The sequence below is a fragment of the Telmatherina bonti genome, assembly GCF_933228915.1.
Source record: "Telmatherina bonti genome assembly, chromosome: 9".
Taxonomy (NCBI): Eukaryota; Metazoa; Chordata; class Actinopteri; order Atheriniformes; family Telmatherinidae; genus Telmatherina; species Telmatherina bonti.
This window is the reverse complement of record NC_136627.1, coordinates 37,005,980-37,027,515: the sequence shown is the minus strand read 5'-3', so window position 1 is coordinate 37,027,515 and position 21,536 is coordinate 37,005,980. Positions and strand designations below refer to the sequence as shown.

Sequence of the window (21,536 nt, the reverse complement as noted above, 5' to 3'; positions counted from 1 at the left end):
AGGAGCATGAGGCTCGGGCCCGATGGATGCCGCTGGTGGCTTTAATTTATCTACCTGTTCGTTAAGCAGACAGCAGATTCTTCTAGAGGTGTGCTACACAACATGGGATTGGTGGGGGGTGGGGTGATTGTATGTGCATGCAAATGGTCAGAGGTGTACACGTTTGTTTTCTTTGTTGTTTTTAACATGTTAAGCACTTTGTGCTGCTGCAGGTGTAAAAATACAAACACATGATTTGATGTGGTGAAAGATCAGCCTTGGTGGTGAGTCCAATCTTCACCAGAAACGGATCGGACCTCCTGCCAGCAATCCCAACCAAGCTGCGGTTGTACAGGAACCGGCTACTCCTCACCTCCCGAGGGACACGGTCCAATGCCGTCTCCAAGTCCACAACACACATGTAGACTGGGTGGATAACCCCCCCTCCACCCCTACACCCCCCCTCCACCTGAGGTCCTGCCCCAGGTGGAGGAGTTCCTGTATGTCGGGGCCTTGTTCAGGGGTCAGGGGACATGTGATCGACCAGCGGATTGGTTTGACGTCTGCAGTGATGTGGACCCTGCATCGTTCTGCCATGGTATAAGACGCAGCTCTAGGTTTACCGGTCCATCGACCTGGGTAGAGACGAAACAAGATGGTGAACACAAGCAACTGAAATGAGTTTCTTCTAAAGTTACGAAAAAAATCCCTTCACAGAAAGTCCAGCTTAAAACAATCTCAACAGTTTTATGACTTTTCAGGGAAAAGGTTAAAGCGAAACTGTGTCACTGAAATAATGAGCCTGTAAATGTCTGAACTTTTGATTCAAATCAAAAGTCATGCCAATAATTTCTCTTCCAAATGCACAAGTTCTCCTGAAAACATGGTAATATCTTATAATCTGCACTCTTTTCCAGCAAAGTGGAGTTGCAACATCGAGCTTTTCGCCTGGAAATCTGCAGAAATAAGGTAATGATTTTTTCCTAATATAAAGAAAAAGGCAACAGAAAACAACAAAAGCAATGGCATAGTTTTCCCTCAGGGGATAAATAAATCTTTTTTCTTTAATTGAATTTGTTTTAAATCTTTTCAAAGCTTGAGAATATTTTTTGCCTCCATGTGACTCTGACTGTAAATGGAGCGTCAACATGAAACGCATACAATCCCTTTTATGACTCCAGGGCAGCTTGGAAGACCTTTTAACAAAATAAACCATCACAGATGTTCAAAATACTTCAGTTTTCTCACAAAGTCCAAATTCAGATGAACTGTTGATGCAGTAAAAGACGCTACAAGGTAAAATGAGAACAGAGTCCACCGTAGCTTTCATCAAATTAAAAGGAACATGTGTGAGGTTAGTTGGGTTGTAAGATGGGCAGGTAAACTGGTCTCCCTCAGAAATGAAATAAATCATAAAATGCCGTATGTATTGTATTTTAATAGTTTCTGAAACCTTTTGCATTACTTTCTGGTAAAAAAGAAAATAACAACCTGCTGAAAACCCGTTAAAAACAGTCTGATACTTGTCTTCTGCCCCCTAGTGGACGCTTTTTAAACTACAGTCAAGGTTTGACATCAAGGCGATAAATTGTAAATAAACAAAAATAGATTAATTATTTTCCATATTGTTAAAGGGACAAATAAATAGTTTTAAAATAAAATATTTGTATTTTCTCTGTGCTTTTCTTAAAATAACTAAAGGTATCAACAAATCTGAGTGTCATTTAAGGTGCAGAAGCAACTATATGTGATCAAATGTGGGGAAGCTCCTACGAGTTTGGTCATCACGTTAATACGGCTTGAAAAGTGGCGGCGTAACATTAACAATAATCCTTCATCCCTTCTCATCCTTCTAACAGCCGACCAGTATTTTATGTCTGGAACGTGTCGTTTTACACTGAGACTACGGCTGTCCTGCTGCAGGTATGCGGTCAGACACACACCAGGTGTTTTCCTGCAGCTCCTGCGTAGTCAATAAGTCCCAGTTTGATGTGGATCGTGGTACAAACTTCACTGTGTGGGAGAAAACTGGTGAATCCAGAAGTTGAGCGATCAGCAGAGCTGAACTTTGAGCAACATGAAGTCACATGTACCAGTTTCAGTTTTGCTCTTTGTGCCCTTTTGACTTTGGCACCAGCATGTAAATGTTTCTGCAGCTCATCTGCGTCTCAGCGTTGGCCTCCATGCTGGACGTTCTGGGTAAGAACTTTCTTTGCTGAGCAGCTCTTTGCGTCTCAGGTGGAGGACGTTTTTAAAGAAGCAGAAAATCTTTTCTCCACCAAGTTGTAGCAGCAGATGATGGAGCTTGTTTCTGTCAGATGAAATGCTTTATAGCTCAGGTTGACGATCACCATGAAGGTCTGGTCTGAAAACTGAAACTGTAAAAACTTCTCCTGAACGAAGGATTGCTCACTTTTCCCTGCAGTCAGATTTCATCTGGAGGATTTTCAGTGTGTAGAACCGATCCAGAACCGATTCCTGCTGAACATACAGGAAACCTGGATCAGGGTTCTGTGGTGGTTTGGGTTCTGGACCGGGATTCTGTGGTGGTTTTGGTTCTGGATCGGGGTTCTGTGGTGGTCTGGGTTCTAGATCAGGGTTCTGTGGTGGTTTGGGTTCTGGACCGGGGTTCTGTGGTGGTTTTGGTTCTGGATCGGGGTTCTGTGGTGGTCTGGGTTCTAGATCAGGGTTCTGTGGTGGTTTGGGTTCTGGACCGGGGTTCTGTGGTGGTTTTGGTTCTGGATCGGGGTTCTGTGGTGGTCTGGGTTCTAGATCAGGGTTCTGTGGTGGTTTGGGTTCTGGACCGGGGTTCTGTGGTGGTTTTGGTTCTGGATCGGGGTTCTGTGGTGGTCTGGGTTCTAGATCAGGGTTCTGTGGTGGTTTGGGTTCTGGATCAGGGTTCTGTGGTGGTCTGGGTTCTAGATCAGGGTTCTGTGGTGGTTTGGGTTCTGGACCGGGGTTCTGTGGTGGTTTTGGTTCTGGATCGGGGTTCTGTGGTGGTCTGGGTTCTAGATCAGGGTTCTGTGGTGGTTTGGGTTCTGGATCAGGGTTCTGTCTCTGAGTCGGCAGTGTGACGTTCTGTTTGGAGTGAAACAGGAACTTTCTGCCAGCAGCAGGTTTTCTCCTCGTATTTCCATCCTGCAGCGTAAAAACAAGATTTTTTATCGTCTCTGAGAGGAAACTTCAACACAAAACTTGACACGATGAAATCAATCAGCTTGATTGTTTACAGAAACTGCAGATGTGGAAACACAGGAAATAAAACCAGTAAAGGCCTTTAATCCCTGATTTTCCAGAGGGATCTGAAATCTGACAGGAAGGGCAGCTGCATGGAAGGAAATGGAAAAGTTAACGCTGTTGGTGAAACATGCGAACGGGACGAAGTAGAAAGACGTATGGAACATATGGAAGGTGGAGAAAAGAGAAAGCTGCATGTAATAAATCAGGCGGAGGTGTAGACCGGATGTTCTGTCGCCTAAGAGAAAGAAAACATGATAAAGATGACACAGTGAAAATAAAAGAATCCTTTATGAGAAAAGAGAGACTAAGATTTTATATACAGACCCACCTACAAGCCCATCGTCTGAAAACCCACCAACTCGGAGAACAGAAGAAGGTTTTTCAAAATAAAAGCATCGTGCACTGACCCGAGACGTTTTCACATGGACACCATCATCTCCGTCTGTTACTCCAAGAAACAAACAAGTTTGTGCCAGTTAATGGCAGCAGAGAGGAAACCTGATCGCCGCGACACATGGCGTTTAGGACGCCACATCTGGAGGCTCCCAGCAGTGACACGCAACGTCTGCAGGTACGCCTGACTCCTCTCCACGTCCGTCCTGAGTTCCTCCAACAAGCTGGAAATGTTCTGATGATGTTTCCTTCAGCCCAGAAATATTCCCATGTGTCTGGAAAATGTCTCCTCGCTTTGTCTTCATGTCTCCTTGGGACAATAACGGCAGCCATGTGCACAACAACACACACACTGTCTGCACGTTCCTTTAGAAACGTGTTAATATAGACGCAGCTCCGATCAGCAGCATTGATCTGTGGTCTTATAGATCACGTTGCTGCTGCTGCTAAATGATCATGTTTACATTTTCTCCTCCCAACAGGCAGAACAGCATGTTGACGCTGCATATTGCATATTCATTGTGGCAGACGTACTTTTTCACCTTTAAAAGACGCAACCCTCGGTCTGCTCTTACTTTCTTTGCATGTGCAGTAAGTTTGCACATGTTTTAGTACATCAAACCTTTAATAGATCCAGACATAAAAGCAAATCATCGCTGGAAAACAATCGTTCACTAAAAAGGCAGAAGAGGAATAAAACAATGTGTCGCTGTTTAAAAACGTGGAGTTTTCCAGTCTGTTGTTTTCAGTCTCACCTGAAGGAAGCAGCTCAAAGTCTTTGTGTGAAGGGTGGTTCTGGATTCCCATGATGCATCTGGTTTTCCCCACCAGGCAGTGGAGAGCTTTTGTTTCGCTCGGTAGAATCTCCTGTTGCAACGCCTCCAAACCGAGAAAATAAAATTAAATGTTAAATTAAAGTTTTTTTCCACATTAAAACCTGCAACCTCCAGGTTCAGGCGTTGATGGATCTTCTTCGTCACATCGGACATCAGCTTGGTGTTCAAAACCAAACCAAGATATTCGTCCAGTCTATCTGCGATGAAGAGCAGGAGGAGTTTTGGTTTAGTCAGTATTTAGGTGGAGGTGGTCTTCATTGGACCATTTGTGACTGAAGGAATCCTCCAAACAACAGCTGAAACAGCTGCAAAGGTTCTTCTGTCTGTCCCTGTCCACTGAGGGCCAATGGGACAGTAATGTTGGAGCTTCATGCAGAATATTTGCTTTGTTATGAAACAGTTAGCTGGAAACGTCCTTTCCTGATGTGGTTGTGGTTTGGCTCCAGTCTGTGGATGTAATGAGGAATTAAAGTGTTGGGAAGCTGTTCATCAGCAGCAGGAGGGAGATGCTGGAATCTAAACCTTCAAGTTGTTAAAGACAAGAGGTAGGAGGTTACATAACACAAGTCTAATCCCATGAATTAAAGGAGGAGGAGAAAGAGTGGAAGAGGGAGTGGGAAAGTGAAAACTCCATTTGCAGACTGGGAGCCTGTAGAGAAGAAGGAATGCGTTTCTGCTGCAAGGAGGCATGCAGCTGAGGAGCTTCGACTTGTAGCCCAGGAGGAAAAACTACGCCCTCTGACTTCAGGAATCAGATTGTGCTTTTCGTGTGCTTTTCTTTTGCAGCAGTGGACCACGTGAGGAATTTTCTGGAGTATTCTGGAGTACCTTCCTGCTTCAGGTTTCCTGAGTAAAGACATCTGTTTTTTCTCTCTTGTCCAGCTGCTCCACATCACGTTCCAGATACTTCCAGCTGCCGTGGATCTAGGACTGACTTCTGCTGGATTTTCTGGAGCATGCTATCCAATCGGACCTCCTTCTGTCCGTGCCATAAGTTTGAACGCAAGGTTTGAGCCGAGGATGCTGGTGACGATGTAGATGATGGTTCTGCTGCTCAGGCCATGCTGAGAGGGAGGTCAGCTCTTGCGAGTGTGTTTCTGTACTCTGCGTGTGTGCTTGCACTGCCGGCCAGAAAAACATACCACCAAGACCTCATCAAGCGGGTGAATACCCTCAAGGAAAATGTCGCTGATAAGGTAAGACTGAAGGTTTACAGAGCGTCTTGGTGGACGAATCACATAGATAAGCTTCAGCAGACAATCAATGATTCCTCACTTTGCCACCAACATTCAGTGTGTTATAACATAATTAACTGCTTTATAAAGTTCCATACATTTTAACCAGAAGGACGGCATAGGATGAGATGAATCAGCTGCTCATCAGCATGTAAAAGATTTTGTGACATAGCCATTGTGACCCACATGTGGTCCATATGTGTGAAAACGTCTTTAGAAGATTTTCATGAGATACACATGTGAAGAACTTGTTATGCCGATGTCATCCAGATGTGAAACACGTGGTTTTGGAAGGGTCATCAGGTCATTTTCAAATTTTCTGGAGTTCATTCTACAGAGAGAATAATTACTGTGGAAAAACATTAAAAAGCTGCCGGTATTCCCAGAAATAGATACAGTCAGCTAGCAGTAGCTGGTGGTACATAGCAGTAACAAGCAGTAGCTAGAAGTAGCCAGCAGTAGCTAACAGTAACTAGCAGGAACTAGCAGTAGCCAGCAGTAATAAGCAGTAACTAGCAGTAGCCAGCAGTAACTAGCAGTAGCCAGCCGTAATAAGCAGTAACTAGCAGTAGCCAGCCGTAATAAGCAGTAACTAGCAGTAGCCAGCAGTAGCTTCCAGTAGCCAGCAGTAACTAGCAGTAGCCAGCAGTAACTAGCAGTAGCCAGCAGTATTAAGCAGTAACTAGTAGTAGCCAGCAGTAACTAGCAGTAGTCAGCAGTAATAAGCAGAAACTAGCAGTAGCCAGCAGTAACTAGCAGTAGCCAGCAGTAATAAGCAGTAACTAGCAGTAGCCAGTAGTAACTAGCAGTAGCCAGCCGTAATAAGCAGTAACTAGCAGTAGCCAGCCGTAATAAGCAGTAACTAGCAGTAGCCAGCAGTAGCTTCCAGTAGCCAGCAGTAACTAGCAGTAGCCAGCAGTAACTAGCAGTAGCCAGCAGTAATAAGCAGTAACTAGCAGTAGCCAGCAGTAACTAGCAGTAGCCAGCAGTAGCCTCCAGTAACTAGCAGTAACTAGCAATAGCCAGAAGTAACTATCAGTAGCCAGCAGTAACTATCAGTAGCCAACAGTAAAAAGCAGTAGCCAGCAGTAATAAGCAGTAACTAGCAGTAGCCATCAGTAACTAGCAGTAGCCAGCAGTAATAAGCAGAAACTAGTAGTAGCCAGCAGTAACTAGCAGCAGCTAGCAGGAACTGGCTGTAGCCAGCAGTAACTAGCAGTAGCCAGCAGTAATAAGCAGTAACTACCGGTAGTCAGCAGTAGCTTCCAGTAGCTGTAACCAGTAGTTACTAGCATTAGCCAGCAGTAACTAGCAGTAGCCAGCAGTATTAAGCAGTAACTAGCAGTAGCCAGCAGGAACTGGCAGTAGCCAGCAGTAACTAGCAGTAGCCAGCAGTAATAAGCAGAAACTAGCAGTAGCCAGCAGTAACTAGCAGTAGCCAGCAGTATTAAGCAGTAACTAGTAGTAGCCAGCAGTAACTAGCAGTAGTCAGCAGTAATAAGCAGAAACTAGCAGTAGCCAGCAGTAACTAGCAGTAGCCAGCAGTAATAAGCAGTAACTAGCAGTAGCCAGCAGTAACTAGCAGTAGCCAGCAGTAATAAGCAGTAACTAGCAGTAGCCAGCAGTAATAAGCAGTAACTAGTAGTAGCCAGCAATAACTAGCAGTAGCCAGCAGGAACTGGCTGTAGCCAGCAGTAGCCAGCAGTAACTAGCAGTAGCCAGCAGTAATAAGCAGTAACTAGTAGTAGCCAGCAGTAACTAGCAGTAGCCAGCAGGAACTGGCTGTAGCCAGCAGTAACTAGCAGTAACCAGCAGTTACTAGCAGTAGCCAGCAGTAATAAGCAGTAACTAGCAGTAGCCATCAGTAACTAGCAGTAGCCAGCAGTAATAAGCAGTAACTAGTAGTAGCCAGCAGTAACTAGCAGTAGCCAGCAGTAATAAGCAGTAACTAGTAGTAGCCAGCAGTAACTAGCAGTAGCCAGCAGTAATAAGCAGTAACTAGTAGTAGCCAGCAGTAACTAGCAGTAGCCAGTAGTAATAAGCAGTAACTAGCAGTAGCCAGCAGTAATAAGCAGTAACTACCAGTAGCCAGCAGTAGCTTCCAGTAGCTGTAACCAGTAGTTACTAGCATTAGCCAGCTGTAGTTAGCAGTAGCCAGCAGTAACGAGCATTAGCTAGCAGTAGCCAGTAGTAGTTAGCTGTAGCCAGGAGTAGCTAGCTGTAGCCAGGAGTAGCTAGCAGTAATGACTATTTGCTGCATGGTTCTTCATACAAATTAGCCTTGAACAAACCTCATTATGTTGAGTATACAAAGTAAGGAATCTGTAATCTACTTCATCGTGGACGAAACGTTTTTCCTTAAATTTTAAAGACCAAATGCTCAGTAGCCTGCAGCCCCACCCTCCACTGCACCCTACACCACCCACACTGTGTTCGTCATGACATCTTGATCTCAGCAGATAAAATAAACATTCATTCAGATGTTTTTATGACGTTTTTAAGTCAGAATTTCTGCCTTTCTTCTGATTCTTTTTTGGACAATTAAAGCACAAAATGAAACCAGATGGAGCTGGAAGAGGAAAATCTGGAGACTAAAAACTGCAGTTTAACTTCTTTTAATGTAAAATCTGAGGAGGTTTGTTCACGGTGGATGTAGTTTAGCCGCTTGTTTGTGCACGTGCACAGCTGACTTTGTGCTTCTCCACAGGACTGGTTGGACTGCAAACTGTACACACCCACCATCCAGGATGCTAAGGTGAGCTTCCTCTGAACTTAGTGAACTCATTCTCACCCGAACTTCCACCACAAAGTCACACAGAGGCAAAGGTCTTCAATTACTTTATTGCATCAATAAAACATCTGCAAATGATAAAAGAGGGAAGACAACACACGTAAACATGCAGACCCAGTCTGCTGGCAGATCGTTGCAGCCCGTTGTCTCAAATGGAATCTTTGGACACTTTAGACAAGCAAAATATTTATCATTGTCACTGAATGAGGTGGTCTGCAGCAAAATGTTGTGACGGTTTGTGTAATTCACATCCTTCACTGCTCCGATTTCAGACAGGAAATCTCAGAATTCCATCTGGAAATCGTGACCCAATTATCCCAGCATGCCTGTAAACCCACACAAACGGCACACCAGTGATCAACAAACATCAAGCACTTCTGCAGCTTGTTACAGCTAATCCCCCACAAAGCTGGAACTCTGGGTCAACATGTAAATAAAAACATTTTTTTATTCCCAATAGAAGATAAACTACATGTCATGTGATGAAACTGAGACTTTTGTTTCATTTGGTGGAAATAATGAGCTGAGTGTGAATCTGATGGCAGCAATACATCTGTGAAGAGTTGGAACAGAAGCAACAAAACATCTGGAGGAACATTGGAAAGAAAATTAGTCTCATTATAAACAGGTAAAGAGCACTTTATAGAGGTAGAGTCTCTCAGATGGAAAGAAAGACAGAGCTTCACCAACCAGAGACAAACTGGATCGAAAAGTTGTGGAACAATGTCAGAAAAAGTGTCAACACTAAATTCAGAGAATTAAACAGAATCTCTGTAAGTTATGGACAATCTTCTAGCTTGCAGAATTACTTAAGACAGGATTCTCTTCTGGAAATTTCTTCATGGACTCAGGAAGCTTCCAGAAACCAGTGTGAACCCAGTTCAGGCTGAAATCCACACATGCAGGTTAAAGCTCCATCATATGTGAAGAGGATCCAGAAACACACCGTCTTCTCTGGACCAAAGCTCATTTAAAATGTTCTGAGGCAAAGTGGGAAATTCTGTGTTGGAAACATGGACGGCATGTCCTGCAGACTAAAGAGCCACCCAGATAAGGTCTTTCTGATTTGATAAAAACAACAGCAGAGAATGGCTGTAAGAGTCTCTCAGGCTCAGAAAACTGGTGAGTCATTTTCCACTCTGTCTCTTCGCCCAGCAGAAGTGTCCCAGTTCCACCCTGAAATGCTTTGCTGCTGAGATGAACGTCCTCACAAAGGAGCTGGTGGACAGCGGCCTGACGTATATTGTAAGACTGAATATAGTCAGTGGACTGGGAAGACTGGCAAATCAGTTGGAGCAGGTAAGCAGAGAGATCAAGTCGCTATGACAACACATTACATCATATAAACACACTAAATATGTGGAGTGGATGACATGAATGTGCAACGTAGGAAAATATTAGTCCCAGTGTTCCCAGCATGCAGGACGACACTAGTCCCAGTGTTCCCAGCATGCAGGACGACACTAGTCCCAGTGTTCCCAGCATGCAGGACGACACTAGTCCCAGTGTTCCCAGCATGCAGGACGACACTAGTCCCAGTGTTCCCAGCATGCAGGACGACACTAGTCCCAGTCTTCCCAGCATGCAGGACGACACTAGTCCCAGTCTTCCCAGCATGCAGGACGACACTAGTCCCAGTGTTCCCAGCATGCAGGACGACACTAGTCCCAGTGTTCCCAGCATGCAGGACGACACTAGTCCCAGTCTTCCCAGCATGCAGGACGACACTAGTCCCAGTGTTCCCAGCATGCAGGACGACACTAGTCCCAGTGTTCCCAGCATGCAGGACGACACTAGTCCCAGTGTTCCCAGCATGCAGGACGACACTAGTCCCAGTGTTCCCAGCATGCAGGACGACACTAGTCCCAGTGTTCCCAGCATGCAGGACGACACTAGTCCCAGTGTTCCCAGCATGCAGGACGACACTAGTCCCAGTCTTCCCAGCATGCAGGACGACACTAGTCCCAGTGTTCCCAGCATGCAGGACGACACTAGTCCCAGTCTTCCCAGCATGCAGGACGACACTAGTCCCAGTCTTCCCAGCATGCAGGACGACACTAGTCCCAGTGTTCCCAGCATGCAGGACGACACTAGTCCCAGTCTTCCCAGCATGCAGGACGACACTAGTCCCAGTGTTCCCAGCATGCAGGACGACACTAGTCCCAGTCTTCCCAGCATGCAGGACGACACTAGTCCCAGTCTTCCCAGCATGCAGGACGACACTAGTCCCAGTGTTCCCAGCATGCAGGACGACACTAGTCCCAGTCTTCCCAGCATGCAGGACGACACTAGTCCCAGTGTTCCCAGCATGCAGGACGACACTAGTCCCAGTGTTCCCAGCATGCAGGACGACACTAGTCCCAGTGTTCCCAGCATGCAGGACGACACTAGTCCCAGTCTTCCCAGCATGCAGGACGACACTAGTCCCAGTGTTCCCAGCATGCAGGACGACACTAGTCCCAGTGTTCCCAGCATGCAGGACAACACTAGTCCCAGTGTTCCCAGCATGCAGGACGACACTAGTCCCAGTGTTCCCAGCATGCAGGACGACACTAGTCCCAGTGTTCCCAGCATGCAGGACGACACTAGTCCCAGTGTTCCCAGCATGCAGGACGACACTAGTCCCAGTGTTCCCAGCATGCAGGACGACACTAGTCCCAGTCTTCCCAGCATGCAGGACGACACTAGTCCCAGTGTTCCCAGCATGCAGGACGACACTAGTCCCAGTGTTCCCAGCATGCAGGACGACACTAGTCCCAGTCTTCCCAGCATGCAGGACGACACTAGTCCCAGTGTTCCCAGCATGCAGGACGACACTAGTCCCAGTGTTCCCAGCATGCAGGACGACACTAGTCCCAGTCTTCCCAGCATGCAGGACGACACTAGTCCCAGTGTTCCCAGCATGCAGGACGACACTAGTCCCAGTGTTCCCAGCATGCAGGACGACACTAGTCCCAGTGTTCCCAGCATGCAGGACGACACTAGTCCCAGTGTTCCCAGCATGCAGGACGAAACTAGTCCCAGTGTTCCCAGCATGCAGGACGACACTAGTCCCAGTGTTCCCAGCATGCAGGACGACACTAGTCCCAGTGTTCCCAGCATGCAGGACGACACTAGTCCCAGTGTTCCCAGCATGCAGGACGACACTAGTCCCAGTGTTCCCAGCATGCAGGACGACACTAGTCCCAGTGTTCCCAGCATGCAGGACGACACTAGTCCCAGTGTTCCCAGCATGCAGGACGACACTAGTCCCAGTGTTCCCAGCATGCAGGACGACACTAGTCCCAGTCTTCCCAGCATGCAGGACGACACTAGTCCCAGTGTTCCCAGCATGCAGGACGACACTAGTCCCAGTCTTCCCAGCATGCAGGACGACACTAGTCCCAGTCTTCCCAGCATGCAGGACGACACTAGTCCCAGTGTTCCCAGCATGCAGGACGACACTAGTCCCAGTGTTCCCAGCATGCAGGACGACACTAGTCCCAGTGTTCCCAGCATGCAGGACGACACTAGTCCCAGTCTTCCCAGCATGCAGGACGACACTAGTCCCAGTGTTCCCAGCATGCAGGACGACACTAGTCCCAGTGTTCCCAGCATGCAGGACGACACTAGTCCCAGTGTTCCCAGCATGCAGGACGACACTAGTCCCAGTCTTCCCAGCATGCAGGACGACACTAGTCCCAGTCTTCCCAGCATGCAGGACGACACTAGTCCCAGTGTTCCCAGCATGCAGGACGACACTAGTCCCAGTGTTCCCAGCATGCAGGACGACACTAGTCCCAGTGTTCCCAGCATGCAGGACGACACTAGTCCCAGTCTTCCCAGCATGCAGGACGACACTAGTCCCAGTCTTCCCAGCATGCAGGACGACACTAGTCCCAGTGTTCCCAGCATGCAGGACGACACTAGTCCCAGTGTTCCCAGCATGCAGGACGACACTAGTCCCAGTGTTCCCAGCATGCAGGACGACACTAGTCCCAGTCTTCCCAGCATGCAGGACGACACTAGTCCCAGTCTTCCCAGCATGCAGGCCGACACTAGTCCCAGTCTTCCCAGCATGCAGGACGACACTAGTCCCAGTCTTCCCAGCATGCAGGACGACACTAGTCCCAGTCTTCCCAGCATGCAGGACGACACTAGTCCCAGTCTTCCCAGCATGCAGGACGACACTAGTCCCAGTGTTCCCAGCATGCAGGACGACACTAGTCCCAGTGTTCCCAGCATGCAGGACGACACTAGTCCCAGTCTTCCCAGCATGCAGGACGACACTAGTCCCAGTGTTCCCAGCATGCAGGACGACACTAGTCCCAGTGTTCCCAGCATGCAGGACGACACTAGTCCCAGTGTTCCCAGCATGCAGGACGACACTAGTCCCAGTGTTCCCAGCATGCAGGACGACACTAGTCCCAGTGTTCCCAGCATGCAGGACGACACTAGTCCCAGTGTTCCCAGCATGCAGGACGACACTAGTCCCAGTGTTCCCAGCATGCAGGACGACACTAGTCCCAGTGTTCCCAGCATGCAGGACGACACTAGTCCCAGTGTTCCCAGCATGCAGGACGACACTAGTCCCAGTGTTCCCAGCATGCAGGACGACACTAGTCCCAGTGTTCCCAGCATGCAGGACGACACTAGTCCCAGTGTTCCCAGCATGCAGGACGACACTAGTCCCAGTGTTCCCAGCATGCAGGACGACACTAGTCCCAGTGTTCCCAGCATGCAGGACGACACTAGTCCCAGTGTTCCCAGCATGCAGGACGACACTAGTCCCAGTGTTCCCAGCATGCAGGACGACACTAGTCCCAGTCTTCCCAGCATGCAGGACGACACTAGTCCCAGTGTTCCCAGCATGCAGGACGACACTAGTCCCAGTGTTCCCAGCATGCAGGACGACACTAGTCCCAGTGTTCCCAGCATGCAGGACGACACTAGTCCCAGTGTTCCCAGCATGCAGGACGACACTAGTCCCAGTCTTCCCAGCATGCAGGACGACACTAGTCCCAGTCTTCCCAGCATGCAGGACGACACTAGTCCCAGTGTTCCCAGCATGCAGGACGACACTAGTCCCAGTGTTCCCAGCATGCAGGACGACACTAGTCCCAGTGTTCCCAGCATGCAGGACGACACTAGTCCCAGTGTTCCCAGCATGCAGGAATTTCCTGTGTTTCTAAGGATAGGGGTGTGAAAACAGGTCGACTAACGTGAACAGTCGCCTCTAAGGACACATTCCAACACCTGTCTGATCGTGTCCATGTGAAACGATCTGGTGGTGACGGATTTGTCGAACAGCAACAGATTGAGGGTGGGCCTCATTTCGCCCAACTTCTTGGGAACCAGGAAGTAGCGGGAGTAAAACAAAAACATTTTTCTCCCCGTGAGGAACTCTGGATATGTCGTCCTTCAGCAGAAGCTCTGACTGGAGGGCGACCTGCTGCTCGTGGCTGTGATGGAGATGTGTGGCTCCATCACCAAGTATTGCTTTATAGTTCATACAGAAGGTAAATAATGACAATAAGTAAGCACACTGTTTATTGAAAATGTCTAAAGTCACATGCTGATAGGTGTTTGTGGAGGGGGACCGGCCATCCTTCCTCTGTGAAGAGTATTTTAATTAGCATTGCTCTATTGGAAACTTTCCTATACATTTGTTCTTTGTTAGTGTGTGTGTAGCCAGCAGTAATTAATAATAATAATGTGTAAATCTAAATGTTCAACAGCTAAAATGATTATTTACCTCTTGTCGTCTTGGCAGAGCACAGAAGCTAAAAGAGGGAAGTAGGCCCAACTACCTGCTTCAGGTGTGTACCATGTTAACAAGGAGGGGGATGTAGAGCAAAGATAGATTAGTTTTATGCATAGAATGAGGTTAGTTTCTGACTTATGTCTATATATATATATATATATATATAGAGAGAGAGAGAGAGAGAGAGAGAGAGAGGGAGAGAGAGAGAGAGAGAGATGTGAATGTGTAAAATTTGAGTTTGAGTTTGAGTTCCAGCACTCTTTCCATTCAGTTTCCATGGCAACGAAAAACAAGAGTTTTTTCTACGTGGAAATCCTTGTGACGTCCCGGGGGATAAGGTTGGGTGATTGGTTACCTTCTACTGGTTAACAAGGGCATGTACAAATACATCAGGCGGGTGGAAAACGTGGGATAAAGTTATTTCCAACGATGGCTGGTGAGTTTACCAAAGAGAGACATCCTGCTGCATTCGTTGCTGTGGGTTGCTGTTTTCCACTTCGTTTTCAGGCTCTGATTCAGGTTCCAACATGTAGGGCTGGATGCTATGCGTTGACATTGTAGTTTGTTTTTTTATTGAGTTCATATGAGCCTAATCCTTCTGTTTATGAGACGTTACAATGACGGTGAAAGCAGGTGCGGTGCGCGCTCCCGATGTAGCGCAGTGGCGGGAGGCGGGGCTTAATGCGGAAGAGTCTCAATCCACTTGTTTTGCCCGCAGGCTGATCTGACAGCCTACGGAGAGGGTCGGTCTGAAGTAAATAAAGCCATTTGTGGCAATAACTCCATCAATCCCAGCCCTTCTGGTCTCAGAAATAAAAATAAATTAGCCTGAAATGCACATAATAGTTCCACTTTAAGGTTTGGCAGCAGGAGGGTATGAAAGCCTGCTTTTACTATAAAGCAGTCTCACACCTTTTCATATCAATCGTTTGACCGACGGCCGACTGACAAGTGGTATCAGAAGTGGGGGTTTTAAAGACCAACAAGAGACTTAATGACCAGAGGTGGGAGAAAGGCTGATTCTAACGAAGTGGAGGAAGACAAGGAAGCTGCTGCCACAGCTGGTCCAGAGGACAGACTGGATGACTTAGCTGGCCTGGTCACTAAGTGAAAGACCAGAAAATGGAAAAAGAATCAGCTCACCAGGAACAAAGATGGAGGAGTACGCAGCACCAGTTTCAGCAGAAATTGGTGCTGGTGCCCCTCTCTCATTTCATTCATCCAACTGAATGTAATGAGAGAGGAGCAGGAGCTGGACCAGGCTGAACGTGAGACGGGTAATGAGATGCAAGGTGCAGATGATGAGGATCCAGAGGAGGGCCCAAACTTAGCTAGTCGACAGGGGGTGCTGAGACGAGAACCTTCCACCCATAGAGACCCTAAATTACTCCCACTGCAGAGGATGATATTGAGCACTTTCTGACAACGCTTGAGAGGATGGGTCAAGTCTGCCGTTGGCCCAGAGAGGAGTGGGCTGTTGGACTGGTTCCCATTACTAACTGGTAAAGCACAAAGTGCTCATGGATGTCACAGATTCAGAAATTTATCACAAAGTGAAGGAGGCAATTCTTGCCAAATATGAGATAACTGCTGACACCAATCGCAGAAGATTTAGATCACTGGATGTTCATCAAGGTGAAACGCCAACTCTATGTTCGTCTGAAGGACATGTTCAATAAATGGGTGAAAATCCACAGTGAAGGACATTTCTGAACTGATCATCATGAAACAGTTTCTCCGGATGGTAAATCCAGAGATGGAAGTGTGGATCAAAGAGCGTGCCCCCAAAGCAGCAGAGAAGGCTGCACAATTATCAGAGACCTTTATGTAGCGCTTACTTTAAAAATGTAGTGGCCATTGAAGTCTAAGTCAGATGGTTAAATAGGCATGCAGGAGTGACTGAAATGGGCTAGGGGTGATGTTAGCAGACTACTTAAATTCAGCCCAGAAGGTTTCAGACCAGTATAACAAACAGACAAAGATGGTTTATGCCAATACTTATTATAATGCAGATGTGGAAAAAATATTTACAGTGCATTGGTCATGACCAGAAACAATTTACAGGAGTATAAACAAGTACTCATGCTGGACTCAAAAGCACTCAAAAGTCAATCAGGTAAAAATACAAGCCGACAAAATCCTTTCTTTTCTCAAGAGGCATAAATAGTGTTGGGGTGATAACCCGGAAGATGGTTCGTTAGGATTTCACAGTAAACAAGATGGTGTATAGGTCAGGATACAGGAAGGAAGGCTGAAGTACTTCCTCTCTACTGACATCGCAACATGAACATAGAATAAGTGTGCATACATACAATACGAACATATTACATGATCAATTTCAACCTTTAGTACAGACAGTTCTGTCAGGGTTTGGACTCTTTGTGCTTTAGTTTCAGGTTTCCTGTTTTATTCCTGCTTTATTGATTTCCTGTTGCTGTAGTTCACCTGGGTTCATTTAGTACATTTGCTTCACCTGTGTCTTGTTGTGTTAAGTGTATTTATGCCCCGTGTTGGTTCCCTGAGTTTGTCTTTGATATTCCTGTGTTAAAATAAATCAGTCTTCAACCTGCATCCCAGTTCCCAACTCCTGCATTTGGGTCCACACCTTCACCCCCCACGCCACCACCGTGACAAGTTCTAGTAAAAATTCCTGGTTCCAGTTTTTAGAGGTCCAGTTCCAACGGCTTGTTGACGTTCAGGATAGTGTGGCTCCACATGTAGGCCACAGATTGTTTCCTGGGTTTAGCTCACCATCAGATGTTTTAGTGGATCTAGATAAAAACTCGTCATGTGTGAACACAGGACCAGTAAATTAGCATTTAACTGTGTACACAAGTATAAGAAACAGTACATGATCAACATCATCTTCTACCATCTATGCATTCATGTATATACAATACCTTTCTGGTAAAGAACATAAAAATAGTGAAAGACCACATACCAAACCTGTGGAGGAATACAGTTAAGCTGCTAGGCATTAGAAATGCATACGATGACATCTAATGTTGACTGAAGTCAACAACAAAATGAATGAATAGCAGCTGGCGGTTAGCAGCAGTGATACCAATTCCAGGTGATTTAAGCTCATCTAGTCGCTCCAGACATGTGCATCACGTGCTGCGCGAGTTACCACGAAACAGTGGCAAAATGTAAATATACATTTATGTCGGCAAGAACAGGAACCAGGAGGATCACCTTTGGTCGAGACACCTTCTCCGCTGGACGAAGTGAGTCTGATGGGGGTGAAAGAGGTGGTGGTACAGGTCAGAGTAGGATTTATCCCAGCAACAGACCGTTCACCTCTAGTAAAGCCAATCCCTCCAGGAAATTTTCTACTGGTGCAAAGCCAGATGTGTGATGTTATCAATGTAATCAGATTGGTCACACTCGGTACACCTGCCCAGCCACTGCACACAGTAAGCCATCCCTTTTGTGCTCAGTTCCTAGGCCCCCTCATCCAGCTTCTGTTCATAAATTGTTCCAAACAGCACCAGTACTTGTAAATGGTCATCGTGAAATAGCCCCCTTGGATACAGGCAGCTCACAATCGGTGGTTCTGTCCAGTTTGGTACCAAGAGAGCTATGGAGTGAGTCTAAGACTAGAATAAGCTGCGTTCATGGTGACGAGAGAGATTATCCTGTTGCTGAAGTTTATTTGACTGGAAGCCAGACGTTTCTTTTGCCTGTAGCTTTAGCTCCAAAGTTGCCCTATGCAGTCATTGTTGGGCTTGATGTTCCCACTTTGCTAGATTTGGTACACAACGTAAATGCTGAAACTCCAGGTATTGCTTATGACCAAGAGGTCAAGTCAAACATTCAGGACCTGAATTTAGAACCAGAGTTGACTGGACCCAGTTGCAGTTTTGTCACCACAAGAGCACAGAAGGCAAATAATCCTCTGGAAGAGCTGCCATTTTATAATGAGGATTTGGAGTCAGGATCTGTTGGACCAGCTAAGTCCAGAGCTCAGAGGAGAAGAGATAAGTTTTGGGGTTCAGTAAAGTCCGAAGATGCACAGTCAGATAGACCCAGCCAAGGTTTAGATTTTGATGTTCCTTCAGATATATCAGCACTTCAGAGGGTGGATTTAACATTGAAACCATGGTTTGATAAAGTCTCTGAAGTTAACGGGAAAACACAAGGCAAAGTTGATGTTTTGGCAGATGCAACTTACATGATCAGAGATGGTATTCTTTACCAGCGGAAAGGCCAGACTGAGGCCATAGCTTTACCACAGTCTCTTAGACAAAAGGTAATGGAACTGGGTCATTCAGTACCGTGGGCAGGCCACCTTGCATTTCAAAAGTCTCTCCATAGGATTTCTTCCCACTTTGTATGGCCTGGCATGTTCACTCAAGTGCAGCAGTTTTGTTCATCATGCATGATATGTCAAATGTCTTCAAACAAAGGTCGTGCTAAGTTACAGCCATTGCCCATTATAGACACACCCTTTGACAGAATAGGAATGATATTGTGGGTCCCCTTGAGAGAACCTCATCCGGCAACCGCTTCATACTGGTTATTTGTGATTATGCTACCCGACACCCCGAGGCTTTCCCACTGAGATCAATAAAAGCTCGTCAAGTTGCTAACTGTCTGTTGCAGTTATTTTCTAGAGTGGGCATACCTAGGGAGATCCTCACAGACTGTGGAACTAATTTCCTATCAAAGCTCCTTAAACAGGTTTATCAGTTGCTTGGTGTTAAGGGTATTAAAACCACCCTGTACCACCCCCAGTCAGATGGACTTGTTGAGCGATTTAACCAGACTTTGAAAAACATGCTGTGCAAGTTTGTCTCAGAGACCGGCTCAGATTGGGACCAGTGGCTGCCTTACTTACTGTTTGCCTATCGAGAGGTACCACAGGCTTCCACTGGATTTTCACCATTTGAGTTGATGTATGGTCGTCAGGTTAGAGGGCCACTGGACATGCTGAAAGAACACTGGGAGAATCCAAGGGCAGCGGGAGAAAACGTGGTGGCGTATGTGGTGCAGATGAGGGAGAAGCTGGAACGGATGACTGAACTGGCCCAACATAACATGAGGATGGCTCGGAGCAACCAGAAGACCTGGTATGATGAAAAGGCCAGGGAGAGGACTTTTCAACCAGGACAACAGGTGATGTTGCTGCTTCCTACTTGTGACAGTAAACTGTTAGCCAAATGGCAGGGTCCTTACAGAGTCACGAGATGTGTGGGCAGAGTGACCTATGAACTGTACATGCCTGAAAAGAAAAAGAAATATCAAAACTTTCATGTTAATCTGTTGAAGGACTTCCTGGTTCAGCAGCAAACTCCTGTCTTGTCACCGGCCTCAGTGACACCACAGCTGCCACAGGACCAGCCAGTCGAGGTGCCAAAACATCCACAGCCGGTCAGACAACAGCTCCTTGCTTGTGTGGTTGAGGATGGAGAGGAGGATGAGCAGTTTTTTCCCCACAGGCAACTCAGAGCCAAGTTCAGTGATGCTCTCCATCTCCAACCTTTCCAGCAGGAGGATATCAGGCCTCTCCTGGATCCAGACTTGTTTCAGGAAAAGCCAGGTTTCACTACCTTGGTTCAACATAAGATTCATTTGAAAGATGATGCCGTCCCTCACGGGAAGTCCTACAGGATTCCTGAACGGCTGGTGCCTCAGCTCAAGAAGGAGATTGAGCTAATGTCGGAGCTTGGAGTTATTGAAGTATCTGGGAGGGAATGGCGCAGTCCAGTCGTGCTGGTTCCGAAAAAGGATGGATCTTTGAGGTTCTGCATCGACTTCAGATATCTGAACGCTGTCTCAAAGTTTGACCCTTATCCAATGCCTCGCATTGATGAACTGTTAGAGTTGATAGAGGCAAATTCATCACCACTCTGGATTTATCAAATCAGCCGTTGCAAGTGACTCTGTTCTGCATAACCCTAATTTCACGCAGTCATTCACGCTACAGACTGATGCCTCTGGAGTCGGGTTGCAGGCTGTGCTTTTGCAGGAGGTGGATGGAGAAAGACGTCCAGTTTCTTCCTCAGTAGGAAGCTTCAGGAGAGACACTCAGCCGTGGAAAAGGAGTGTCTTGCTGTGAAATGGGCTGTGGAGTCACTGCGATATTATCTGCTGGGCCGACATTTTGTTTTGGAAACGGATCATTGTGCGCTTAAGTGGCTCCATCATAGGAGGCCCTCGAACATGCAGATTACAAGATGGTATTTTAGTCTTCAATCCTACGACTTTACAGTGTGTTATCGGGCAGGGAGGTCTAATGTTGGTGCTGACTCTCTTTCCCGTGTATATGAGGACTGATGGACTGTAAAGTTAAGGGAAGGGGGGAGGAAATGTGATGGAGATTTGTGGCTCCATCATCAAGTATTGTTTTATAGGTCATGGAAAAGGTAAAAAATGACGATAAATAAGCACACTGATTATTTGTTTATTGGAAATGTCCAAAGTCAAATGTTGATAGGTATTTGTGGAGGGGACTGGCCATCCTTCCTCTGTGAAGAGAATTTTAATTAGCATTGTTCTATTAGATAGATAGTTAGATAACTGGATTACTTTGTTTCCGGATTACTCGACTCGTTCCGGAATTACTCGAAATAAACAGCAGAAATAAACATGTTTACAGCAGAAATAAACATGTTTACAGCCTGGTACAAAAATCCATTTTAGGTTTAATAGGTCAGGTTTACCTTCATGACAACTGTGGGGGGAGTTAATGTTTTTCTTACTCGCCCGTTTAAAAGTAATTTAATCTCGAAGTTTGGCATATTTAGGGACGTGTCCTTTTGATTGACAGGTACCCGATCTCCCGCTTCAAGTCAGAAGAACGTAGAAAACCGCGGTTTTTAACCAGTTAACAACGTGACTTAGCTTCAGCCCGCTTACCTCCGTTAGCTGGTTAGCTCCTGTTATCTCAGGGTTAGCTCGGTTAGCTCTTAGCTACAGAAAGCTCGGAGTTCGCTCGATGTCAATCCTCCACTATGACGCTCACAGCCCCCCTCTCAGCTCCACCTCTTTGCCCATATTTGTATTTTCCGGGCGAGACGATGAGCATGCCCCTGCCAAGATGGTGATGGTAGGAACCGCCCATCGAGCTTCAATTCAGCTCTTCAGAAACCTAAGGGTGACGTCACGGAGGCTCCGCCCATCTCTTTACATACATTAGCTCGGTTAGCTATGGTTCTATGGTTTGACCACATGAAGGTTTTTTTACCCTCCATACCCACCACGCCTCCTGCTGCCTGTTTTTCCACGCAAAACTAAAATCATGAGCCTCCAGTCTGCCGTTCATCCTTGTCCCAGCATACAGAGATTCCTCCTAATTCTCTGATGATATTACACAG

At 46.7% G+C, this 21,536-nt stretch overlaps 1 protein-coding gene across 2 annotated transcripts in view; it reads left to right on the top strand.

Moving 5' to 3' along the window:
• Window positions 1–5,168: 5,168 nt before the first annotated feature.
• Window positions 5,169–21,536, top strand: part of il15l (interleukin 15, like) — a 16,758-nt gene continuing 390 nt past the window's right edge. The window contains exons 1-4 of one of the 2 annotated variants that reach the window (XM_079246830.1): window positions 5,169–5,245; window positions 5,331–5,644; window positions 8,391–8,438; window positions 9,633–9,773. In XM_079246830.1, the coding sequence (XP_079102956.1) occupies window positions 5,510–5,644; window positions 8,391–8,438; window positions 9,633–9,773 (324 nt within the window). In that variant the 5' untranslated portion in view covers window positions 5,169–5,245; window positions 5,331–5,509. Of the gene's footprint in view, window positions 5,645–8,390; window positions 8,439–9,632; window positions 9,774–21,536 lie in introns of both variants that reach the window. The other variant, XM_079246831.1, reaches the window with a different exon arrangement.